Source organism: Pan troglodytes, chromosome 14 (genome assembly GCF_028858775.2).
Source record: "Pan troglodytes isolate AG18354 chromosome 14, NHGRI_mPanTro3-v2.0_pri, whole genome shotgun sequence".
NCBI lineage: Eukaryota > Metazoa > Chordata > Mammalia > Primates > Hominidae > Pan > Pan troglodytes.
Genome location: NC_072412.2, coordinates 69,481,052 through 69,493,939, shown reverse-complemented (window position 1 = coordinate 69,493,939; position 12,888 = coordinate 69,481,052). Strand labels below are relative to the sequence as shown.

General features: G+C 40.0%; 1 protein-coding gene and 1 long non-coding RNA gene across 2 annotated transcripts; both read left to right on the top strand.

Moving 5' to 3' along the window:
• The first annotated feature begins 118 nt into the window (after positions 1–118).
• On the top strand, positions 119–9,538 carry LOC107967923 (uncharacterized). The gene is made up of 3 exons (XR_002939053.3): positions 119–318; positions 6,851–6,924; positions 9,230–9,538. It is a non-coding gene; the product is annotated as an uncharacterized LOC107967923 (long non-coding RNA).
• On the top strand, positions 5,368–5,816 carry LOC104001860 (keratin-associated protein 21-1-like). The gene has a single exon (XM_009427032.5). It carries the CDS (start codon positions 5,456–5,458, stop codon positions 5,723–5,725), a length of 270 nt encoding a protein of 89 aa, XP_009425307.1. The 5' UTR covers positions 5,368–5,455; the 3' UTR covers positions 5,726–5,816.
• Positions 9,539–12,888: the final 3,350 nt, after the last annotated feature.

The following is a 12,888-nucleotide window of genomic DNA, read 5'->3' as shown; positions in this document are numbered from 1 at the left end:
CCTTTAACTCATGAAAGACTTGCTGTTGTTGGGATCCCCATTCCAAAGGTTCCCGGTCCCCGCCCCCTTTGTGACCTCATACAAAGGCTTGGCTAATACTGCAAAGTTTGGGATCCACAGTCTACAAAACCCCACAGCTCCCAAGAATTCCCTCACCTGCCTTCTGCCCTTAGGCTCCGGTAGATTGCAAATAACCTGCTTTCTTTCTGTTCCCGGGCTGAGTTCGGACCCCTGTCGGAGAGTAAATCCCAAGTAAGGTACCTGCCGTCGGCAGATTTGAGCTTTCTTCTTGGACACCTAATACCCACAGTCCTCCAGGTGGGTCCTAAGGTTCTTAGGATCCGCGATGGGGGTCCTAAGCCAAGGTGGGACAAGGGGCTGGCCCTCAGTCCCCTCCTCGCGGGGGGTGCCTCCCCCCCTGCGATGGGGGTCCTAAGAGCCAGGAGGAAAGAGGGGCTGGCTCTCAGTCCCTGCCTCGTGGGGGGTGCCTCCCCCCCCTGCGATGGGGGTCCTAAGAGCCAGGGGGGGAAGAGGGGCTGGCTCTCAGTCCCCGCCTCGCAGGGGGTGCCTCCCGCCCTGCGATGGGGCTCCTAAGAGCCAGAGGGGGAAGAGAGGCTGGCTCTCTGTACTCGCCTCTCGATGGGTGCCTCCCCGCCTGCGATTGGGGTCCTAAGAGCCAGGGGGGAAAGAGGAGCTAGCTCTGAATCCCTGCCTCTCGGGGGGGTGCCTCCCCACCCTGCGATGGCGGTCCCAAGTGTCAGGGGGGGAAGAGGGGGTGGCTGTCACTCCTCGGCTCGCGGAGGCTGCCTCCCACCACTGCGATGGGGGTCCTAAGAGCCAGGGGGGAAGAGGGGCTGGTTCTCAGTCCCTTCCTCAGTGGGGGTGCCTCCCCCTCTGCGATGGGGGTCCTAAGAGCCAGCGGAGGAAGAGGTGCTGGCTCTCAGTTCCAGCCTTTTTTTTTTTTCTCAGTGTTTTAGACGCCCAGCTGCACAATTTGATTGCCTTACAAATGACCTGCTTCCAGGATGCGGAAATTCCTAATTTCTTCTGTGACCCTTCTCAACTCCCCCATCTTGCATGTTGTGACACCTTCACCAATAACATAATCATGTATTTCCCTGCTGTCATATTTGGTTTTCTTCCCATCTCGGGGACCCTTTTCTCTTACTATAAAATTGTTTCCTCCATTCTGAGGATTTCATCATCACATGGGCAGTATAAGGCCTTCTCCGCCTGTGGGTCTCACCTGTCAGTTGTTTGCTGATTTTACGGAACGGGCGTTGGAGGGTACCTCAGTTCAGATGTGTCATCTTCCCTGAGAAAGGCTGCAGTGGCCTCAGTGATGTACACGGTGATCACCCCATGCTGAACCCCTTCATCTACAGCCTGAGAAACAGGGATATTAAAAGTGTCCTGCGGCGGCCGCACGGCAGCACCGTCCAATCTCCGTATCTTCTTATCTGTTCCATTCCTTTTGTAGTGTGGGTTAATAAAGGCAGCAAGGTCAAATAAGAATGATATCACAGGGCGAACACCCAAAGTGATATTAGGAGTAATACTCCCTAGGATATAGAATATACTGTCACAGAGTATACACAGATGGGGTACACCCACTGTCATATTAGAAGCAATATCTCCCTAAAGTATGAGGAAAAATATCACAGGGTGTGCACACTGTGTGATATGAGGAGTAATATTTACCCTGGATATTACGACTAATATCAAGGGTGTACACACACGGGGTACACGCACTGTGATATCAGGAGTTGTATCTCCCTAGGATATTACGAATACTATCACAGGGTATATACTATGTGTGTACATCCACTGTGATATTTGAAGTAATATCTCTCTATGAGATTGCAAATAACATCAAAGCGTGTACACCCCTGTGACACATTAGGAGTAACATCTTTCTAGGGTATTACAGATAATGTCACAGCGTGTACACCTCTGTGACGTTTTGTACACACTTTGTGACATTAAAAGAAACATCCCCCTAGGATATTGTGAATAATAACACAGGAGGGGTACACACATGGTGTACACCGCCTGTGTCATCAGGAGTAACATTCCCCTAGGATATTATGAATAATATCACAGCAGGTGTACACACATGGTGTACGCCCCATGTGACATTCAGAAGAGCATGCCCCTAGGATATTAGGAATAGTATCACAGGCGTTGAATACGCATTTTTAATGTATAATGTCACCCCCGGTGACATTAAAAATAACATCCCCCTTGGATATTATGAATAATAGGACCGGGAGTACACCCCGTGTGACATTAGGAATAACATCCCCCGAGGATATAACGAATAATATCAGAGGGTGTCCATGCATTGTGACCTTAGTAGTAACATCTCTTTAGGATATTGCAAATAGTATCACAGGGTGTACAGGCATTGTGACATTAGTAGTAACATCCCACTGGGATATGACGAGTCATATCACAGGGTGTACACCCCGGTGACAATAATAACAACATTCCCCTAGAATATTAGGAATAATATCACAGGAGGTACAGCCCCTGTGATTTACAAGTAACATGTCTATAGAATATTACAACTCATATCACTGTGTGACTCTGTGTACACCCCGTGTGACTTTAGGAGTAACATCCCACAAAACTATGATGAAAAATATCACAGGGTGAACACCCCCTGTGACCTGAGGAATAACATAGTTTTAGGATATTATGAATGATGTGACAAGGTGTATACACCCTGTGACGTTAGGAGCAATATCCGTCTAGGATGTTAGGAAGACTATCACACGGAACACACCCCCTGTGACATTAGGATATGACAAATAATATCACAAGGTGTACACGCATCGTGACATTAGTGCTACTATCTCTCTGGTACACTATGAATAATATCACAGGGTGTACATCCCTGTGTCATTAGGAGTAACATCCCCCTAGAATAGTAAGAATAATAACACGGGGTGTACACCCCTTGTGACATGAGGAGTATCATCTCCCTAGAATATTATGAACAATGTCAGAGGGTGTTATCGTCTGTTCCAATAGGAGTATAGACCCCTGGGAAATTATGAATACTATTACCGGGTGTACAGCCCTGTGACATTAGGAGTAACATCTTTCTAGAATATCACGAATAATATCACAATGTGTACACCCACTGTGTCATTAAAAGTGAAATTGCGGTGGGATATTACGAAATAGAACACAGGGAGGACACCCCGTGTGACATTAGAAGTAACATCCCCCGAGGATATAACCAATAAGATCAGAGAATGTACCTGCATTGGGACATCAGTAGTAACATCTCTTCAAGACAATACTAATAATATCAAAGGGTGTACACACATTGTGAAATTAGTAGTGAACTCCCGCTAGGATATTAGGAATTTTATGACAGGGTCTACAGGCCCTGTGACATTAGCAGTAACGTTTTCCTAGAAGATTACGAAGAATATTAAAGGGTGTACAGGACCTGTGAATTACGAGTAACATTTCCATAGCATATTGCACGTAACATCACTGTGTGTACACGCTGTGTGACATTAGGGGTAACATCCCACAAAATTATAACGAATAATTTCACAAGCTGTGCACTCTCTGTGACATTAAAAGTAACATTTCCCTAGAATATGACGACAATATCACGGAGTGTACACCCTCTGTGATATGAGGAGTGACATCTTATGAGGATAATACGAGTAATTTCACAAGGTGTACAAACTCTGTGACATAAGGGGTGACATCCCTCTAGGACATTATGGATAATATCAAAAGGAACATACCCCGTGTGACAATAAATGCAACCTCCCATTAGGAGAATAAGAATAACACCACAAGGTGTACACACAATGTGACATTATTATTAAGGTAAAGCTAGGATATTGGGAATAACATCACAGTGTACAGAGTCCTGTGACATCAGGTTTAACATTCCCCTACAAAATTACGAATAATACTGAAGGGTGTATGCCCCCTGCGACTTTAGAAGCCGCATCTTGCTAGAATATGGAAGATAATGTCCCAGGGTGTGAACCGAGGGTGGCAGTATAGAAAGGATCCTAGGAAAAATCCGGGAGTAATATCACCCCACTATCGCCCCGTGGATTTGACCATCCACATCGCGGGGGGCAACTGCCCCCTGCGATGGGGGTCCTAAGAGCCAGGTGGGGGAGAGGGGCTGGCTCTTACTCCCTACATCGCGGGTGGTGCCTCACCCCCCTGCACTATTCACAATAGCAAAGACTTGGAACCAACCCAAATGTCCTTCAATGATGGACTGGATTAAGAAAATGTGGCACATATACACTGTGGAATACTATGCAGCCATAAAAAGGATGAATTCATGTCCTTTGTAAGGACAGGGATGAAGCTGGAAACCATCATTCTCAGCAAGCTATCACAGGGACAAAAAAAGCAAACGCCTCATGTTCTCCCTCATAGGTGAGAATTGAACAATGAGAACACTTGGACACAGGAAGGGGAACATCACATACTGGGGCCTGTCATGGGGTGGGGAGAGGGGAGAGGGATAGGATTAGGATATATACCTAATGTAAATGACGAGTTAATGGGTACAGCAGTGTTGGTATAACATGGGACATGTATACATATGCAACAAACTTGCACGTTGTGCTCATGTACCCTAGAACTTAAAGTATAACAAATATATATATATATAACAAATATATATATATATATAACAAATATATATATATATATATTTAAAATGAAGCTGGTTAGGTTTTAAAAGGCTCCTCAATGACAATTACTTATATAGCTGAAGAAATGGGAGACAAAAGGAGGGCTTCTCTGCCTCCCCAGGGTCTTGGTTTGCCTGGAGGATGGAAGGAAAATATAAGAAGCACTTGCAGATAGCATACAGTCTGGCTTTGAATGATCAGATGTGAATATGTTTCTTGGGATTTGAGGGAGGTTGGACAAGGGGTAGGTGTGGAAGTGCAGAGTGAGTTGGAGAAAGAAGTCTGGCAAAGAAGTTGTAATGACTCAGGAAAGGGAATAGGGTTGTCTCTTTCCCTATGGGTAGAGGTAGATATTTTAGGAAAAAAGAGAGAGAGAGAAAAAGGATAAAATTTTGTTATGATCCCCCCAAAACTTGTTATGTAAGATATAGATCTACTGATAGGACATTTTGAAAATTAGTATCAGCCTTATATTTGGGCACATGATTTCACTGAGATGGTTCTTTGGCAGAGCAGATTAAAATGATGTTCCTGAAATGAAACTCGAGTCTCCAAAATAATTGGCTCATTTTAAGCAAAATATTATTGATGATCAACAGTGACTGGCACATAATAATTGTTTAAATATTTGTTGGCTAAGTCAGGGAATGAATGATATGCTTTGGCAATTACTGACAGTATATAAAGGTCTCAGGGAAGTAGAAGACGTCCACACCTCAGAAGCATCTTCTTGAAACCCATCTCAATTCTCTCCTCTTGACAACATGTGTTGCAACTACTACGGCAACTCCTGTGGCTATGGCTCCAGCTATGGCTGTGGCTATGGCTCTGGTTATGGCTGTGGCTATGGCTCCAGCTATGGCTGTGGCTATGGAACTGGCTACAGCTGTGGCTATGGCTCTGGCTCTGGCTGTGGCTATGGAACTGGCTACGGCTGTGGTTATGGAACTGGCTATGGCTGTGGATGTGGCTCTGGCTCTGGCTACTGTGGCTACCGGCCATTTTGCTTTAGAAGATGCTATTCTTCCTGCTAAAACATCACTGTCGTCAGAGGACCATTTGCTTCTAAAATGACACGTCTAAAGATAATACTGATTCCAGGATTCATACTCCAAGATTTCTATATCCAAGAATTACATGCTTGACAGAGTCTTGGACCTCTAGCCTCACATTTCTTTGAATGAAATCATGGCCATAGGATCCACGGTGTCATCTGACTGTTTTCCAAATGTTATGTTTTGCTCCCTTAATCTCTGATTCTCTGTTATGACTGTGTTAATGATCATAACATCTACAATTGGGGAAGTCAATCATTTGTAATAAAAATGGTTCTTTATTCCAAAAAAAAAAAGTTTTAGTACAAAAGAGTCAAAAAGCTGAAATAAAATATAGTTTATAAAGCAAAACATTATCAGTAAGCTAAGTTTAATGTATTATTGAAGAAATAAAATGTATTTTATACATTTACCCTAATGCCTAATGTTTAAGACATCTACTGTAGTGTACAGTAATATCCCAGGCCTTCACATTCACTCACTAATCACTCACTGATCCACCCAGAACAATTTTCAGCCCTGTAAGTGCCATTCGTGCTAAGTGGTCTATATAGGTACTGTTTTATTATTATTATTATTATTTTATACTGTGTTTTTACTGTATCTTTTCTAGATTTCAATAAGTTGAGATACACAAATATTTATTATTGTGTTACAATTGCCTATATTATCCAATATGGTAACATGCTGTGCAGGTTTGTATTCTAGAAGCAATAGGCTATACCTTATAACCTAGGTGTGTTCTAAGCTATATCATACAGGTTTATGTAAGTACACTGTGAAATCTGCATGGCAAACATCATTGCCTTATGATACATTTCTCAAATTTTCAGAACATATCCCTGTTGTTTAGCAGCACGTGAATGTATTTGATTTATTGTCTTGATGTCCCTTTGCTTTCCCCATGTGTTACCATCAACTGCCTAATGAAACAGCCTGGGATTGTGTAATGACTAACTTAGTGCTTTGAGTTTAATTCTTTTTCAGCCACTGTGGTTTGTTGATTACTATACTAATAATGTGTCTCCTTTATGTGTTTTTAAATAGTTACTTGGTCATGAACTATTTATAAGCTTTGGAAACATGATTTCATTTATTCTGCAGGATAACTTCAGGAAGTGGGTATTAATTCTCACTGTATAAGTGAAGACATTAAGCACCAGAGTTTAAGTAGCTTGGTAAGTGTTATTCCAGTAATTAAATAGGCATAAATAGAGTTCAACTTTCTCAGTTGTATCTATAATTTCTCTCTATGTATGGGCTTATTTATATCAACCAGTATACACCTTGGTTTCGGCAATCAGTTATTGACTTTCTTTAAAGAAGGAAGAGAAGGAAAAAAAGGGAAGAAAAAAAAAAACCATAACCCTCTTTTACTATCAGACACCACATTTTTCTCTTCCACATTATCTTCTTTAAAGAACTGCATGTTGCAGAGTCCATGAGTGCAAGTGCTAGAAAGGCCAGGTAGAAATATTAAAAGTGATGCAGTTCAATACTGACAGTGATGAAATACAGAATGTATGGACCCTAATACACCGTGGAATACTATGCAGCCATAAAAAAGGATGGGTTCATGTCCTTTGTAGGGACATGGATGAAGCTGGAAATCATCATTCTCAGCAAACTATCACAGGGACAAAAAACCAAACACTGCATGTTCTTACTCATAGGTGGGAAATGAACAATGAGAACACTTGGACACCGGAAGGGGAACATCACACACTGGGGCCTGTCGTGGGGTGGGGGGAGGGGAGAAGGATAGCATTAGGAGATATACCTAATGTAAATGATGAGTTAATGGGTGCAGCACACCAACATGGCACATGTATACATATGTAACAAACCTGCACGTTGTGCGCACATACCCTAGAACTTAAAGTATAATAAAAAAAAAAAAAGAGAGAGAATGTATGGACCCTATAATCTCAAGGAGGGGCAGCAACCCGGTTGAATATTTTTTCAAGCCAGTTTAGGGAAAGATTGATAAGGTTTCCAATTTTTGAAAAGGACCCATAATCCAAATTTTTATATGAAATCTAATTTTTAATTTGAGTTGGAAATTAAAATCAATGTGTTATTTATGTTATGATCTCCCCTTTTGGTTCTATGAGATTATTACTTGTTTAACTCCCTGTAATCTGAATTCTGCCACCCACAAGCCATATTAATAGAGATCGTGAATGACTTACATATTGTCTTTTGAATACATATTAATTTGCATCTTAATTGACCTGCAAGCAGTTTAAAACTCTTCAGGTGTGTTTATCAAAAGATTCCTTCATGTGACTTTTTATCTTTCTCTACTCTTTCATCAGTCTCATTTATTATTAAATTTCGGTTATCAGCTGCCTTGCCAATAACTGCCAACTCTAAACATTTATCACAGTTTACTATGCAAGCTTTATAGGAATATTAATATACTTCATATTCACATATTCAGTATACATCTTAAGTATTAATTCCCCAAACATATGATTGCCGTTCAGGAGACTTTCTTTGAACCTCAATAAATGTCATTCCACTTTACAGCACTCTATTTTTGTTTCATAGAACTTCACTGTTTTATTAATCATTTCTTTGGATAATATCATATATCTTCTACAAAAGTATAATTTCTATAGGGAAGATAATTTTATTTCTCATGTTTACTATGACATTTTAGCATCTACTATGCTGGCCAGCACGCCACATATTTGTCAATAAATAATGTATTGCCTCTCAGCTCCAAATTTACCCCGCAATCACTCTGCCATAATGTGTGGAATTCCTCTTGTATTTACTTCCTCATAGTGAGCACAGTGTTCAAGCCTTCTCAGTAGAGGGCACCGGAAAGATGTTGTAGAGGAAAGGGCTCTCCTATGGTGCCTGGCTCCTTACAGTGAGTGGGTGGTGTGAGTGTGAGAACATCTAGAGGGGCTATACTTCAGAATCTGAGGTCCCTCAGGCATCTTACAGTTGGGGCTGGCTTCCTGCAGCCTTCTCAGCATGGACACCACAATTTCCAGGCTTCATACCTCCACAGGTTTTTTGATTCCCTCTGCCCACCTGTGTACCTGGGCCCTTGCTAACTTTTGCCTGTGGCCTGCTTGCAGTTAAGAATTTGTCACTAAAAAAAAAAAAAAAAGAACTTGTCATTGGCAGCCGGGCGCGGTGGCTCACGCTTGTAATCCCAGCACTTTGGGAGGCCAAGGAGGGCGGATCACGAGGTCAGGAGATCGAGACCATCCTGGCTAACACGGTGAAACCCCGTCTCTACTAAAAATACAAAATTTAGCCGGGCGTGGTCGCGGGCGCCTGTGGTCCCAGCCACTCTGGAGGCTGAGGCAGGAGAACGGCGTGAACCCGGGAGGCGGAGCTTGCAGTGAGCCGAGATCACGCCACTGCACTCCATCCTGGGCGACAGAGTGAGACCCCGTCTCAAAAAAAAAAAAAAAAAAAGACTTTGTCATTGGCTCACTCCTTCTATATCCTTTTACCTAGATCCACTGAAAGAGATTCAACTGTGTGGAACCTATACCGCGGAGAATTGCTTTCTGCCATTGTTATTGTCCAGCAGTTGCCGAATAGCTCTGACCTGAGCAAAGCAGTGAAACGCGGTGCTGTTGAGTGGGTTGCCACTGCACCTTTTTCAACTACTCTAGTCTTGTGGAGAAAACACCCCTTCTAAATTTTTTCTTCATTGAATACTCTCCCTCAGCTCCAGGGTACCATATAGAGTTTTCTTGTATTTTAGAGTTACTGTTTTATCAAAGTTTACCAGTCTTTTGTACTACATTTCTCCTGTCTAAATCAACTGTGTGGTTTCTACTCATTATGGATATAGATTGATACAAACTCAATAAATATTTTTGAATGAATAACTCCACAGTCCAAGTTATTTTAATCACTATACAAAATCTCCAGAGTTTCTTCCATATTTCTGAACATGGTAACTATGTATCAAGAGACAAACCACAAATTTAAAGAAGGTGTGGTCAAATTTTATAAGTGTTTATAACATTTGTAAATGTTTGGCATCTAGAATACATGTATAATTCCAACAAATAAATAAGAAAAAAATAAATAATCCAGTGGGATATTGGGCAAAATATTGAAACCAAAGTGTCATAAAAGAGGAAATATTACTTTTTAATACACGTGGAAAATGTGTACCCACCTGAGCAATCACATAATGCAAATGAAAGTTAAAACAAAATACAACAAGGCAAAAAAAATTCCCTTGCTTAAGCCTAATGTAAACAAAAAAAAATTCATCAAAAGACTATTAGTTTCTATACAGTCAAGGATAATGTCCAAAATCTGGAGCCGGGAACTGATTCAGTGAGGAAACCACGCTCACCACCATTAAAGATAAGTTGCTATAACTTACATGGGTGTCACTATTGTTTCAGTAACTTGATCTTGCCCCTACTGCTATTGCTACCAGTGAGAATTTTATAATGCTTAAATGTATCATTATATCATAATTAAAATTCTGGGGAGTGGGTTAACCTAATTGATAGAGCTTAGGTCATCGGGCATACCCTAGCTGCAACAGAGACTGAGATAATGATTACCGTTATCTTCAGCTTCTATAGTAGGTGGCAAGCTCTGCATTGCAACAACAGGCACAAAATAAAAGGTTTCTCAATCATATAAAGGTGATTAAGATACTGAGCAGCCGAAATGCACATATGTACATAAACAGACACTCTCATTACACATATGCCCAAAGAGATTTGTCTCAGTATTCTATATAATATTAAAAAGTTGAAGAAAATCTAAATATTGGCCAATACAAAAATGCTTGAATAAATGGTGACATGTTATTGGCAGACGTTATTATTAGCAGCCATAAGTCAGTCTCTATATGCCACTTTCTCTGGCATTCTACTATGGAAAATAAACAAATAAACACTTTCAAAGTTTCTCTTTTGCCTTTTAGTCCATGTAAATTATATCTTGGTTAGTAATATTTGAAGAGAGATCTCCTGCGAGGTTTATGAGAAAGTTATTTCTCTTCCTATAAGGACGTGTGTGTGCGTGTGTGTGTGTGTGTGTGTGTGTGTGTGTGTGTGTGTGTTGAGGGGCTGTACATAGGAGACCAGCCTAGTTCTTGCTTAATAGTGAGGGCATAATACGGTGAATTGAAGCAACTACCTTTCAGTTATGAGGCTATGGGTCTAAGAATGAATGTGAGGATTGCTGATGGAAAGAAGTGAGCCTGGCTTACAATAACATTATTTAGGGACTGACTCTCTGTCCAAATCTTTATTATTTGAGAAAACAACCCCTAAATTTAAATGGAAGGTTGTCGGGAATTTCTATTAAGTAAACTGAAAGTATCCTTAATTACTCAACATTTATTTCATAGAATATTAAACAGCACTTGATTATGCTGGACCCAAATGCATCAATGGGAATAAATCTTAAAAGTATAATGTTGAGTAAGAAACCACTGTGTTTGGAATAAGTATAATATGATGAAATGTATTAATTAAGAAAAATTATAAAATATTTCTGAATATTGTTCAAGCATACATATTTAATGATAATGTGAAATATGAATAAGAAAGTTGCACAGCGACACCAGAGAGGGAAAGAATAAAATAGAAATCGTTCAGGAGAGGAAAATTTTGACTCCCTCTTTAATACTCAGAAATAATATAAAGCAAGTTTAATTAAAATTGTTGAATATGGAAGTAAATACGTGGATGTCTATTATATTATTCTATTTTGTTTTGTATGTTAGGCATATTTCAAACTTAAAAACTTTTAGAGTGCTTTCCAAAGTAATGTGCAATTAAATTCTTAGAGAAACACTGTAAAGAAAGTAGTATTTTCTCATACTACAGAGTAAACTACTGAGCCTCACTGACATGAAGTAATTTGCACAATTGTTTCTACTCCAATTGAAGTATTTTACAAATTGTTATGTCACAACCTGGGATTTTTCTTTTGCGTTATCATCATAGATATTCAGGAAATATCTACTCATATGTTCATAAAATTGCCTTAAAATGTTTTTTACCAAAGAGACAAATGTTTTCATAGCCTTCATTCTTCGAAAAACCATCTATAACTTTAAACTCATGATAATGTGTTTCAAGAAATACGTGAAATATGAAATTTTCCCACAGATTAAGTGGTAAAGATGAGAGCTCAGTGGTGGATAAAGGACAATAATAAATAGCTATTTTTGTATTTCTCCTTTTTTACATATTGCTTTTCTTCACTATAAATCAAATATACATTAAGTATTTTATTAAAATAAGTGAAACACTAGAATCTAAATATCTACAAAAATTAAGTGAAGAAATATATCAGAACCCGTTGTAGGTTGAGCAGTCTGAATCTGAAAATATGAAATGCAAAACGCTTCAAAATCTGAAACATTTTAAGTGCTAATATGATGCCACAAGTGGAAAATTCCACACCTAACTTCATGTGATAGGTTGCAGTCAAAAGGCACAACCCACAGTTTATTCAGCATCTCCAAGGAAAAATGACCATCTTAGCCCACTTCAGCTGTGATATATCTTCTCCATGCCCTTCTACGAAGGGTAATAAAATGGCACATGCACAGGCTGGATGTGTGTTCCCACCAGTGCCCTACATGGGGCCAAGACCTACGTGCATTACTGACTGTGCTTTTTCTTGCTTATTCTCTGCTCTTTGGTGTAAAGACATCACTGAAAATGTCAAAAAGGTCTGCAAATACCTCTGTGGGTAATGGTAATAAGAAAAAATAAAAGCGTTTCTGTTTATCTATATAAGAGAAAGTCAAGTTGCTAGAGAAACTGGACAGCAGTGTACGTGTGAAACGTCTTACAGAAGAATATTGTGGTAGAAAACTGTCATATATACCCATGGAGAAACACAAGGATAGACTGTTGAAGATCTGTGCTGAAAGTGATGAGCAGAAGATATTGAAAAATACGAAAACACTGCAAAAAACTAAAAATAAATATGTAAGTTGTGTAACCAAAGTGGATATGTTAGTATCCCTGAAGAAACACATATATACCCCTGAAGAAACTTAAGGGTAAACTGCTGAAGATCTGTGCTGAAAGTGATCAGCAGAAGATAATGAAAAATACAAAACCACTGAATAAAGCTAAAAATAAATATGCTTTATTTATAAAGCATGCCACTTAATG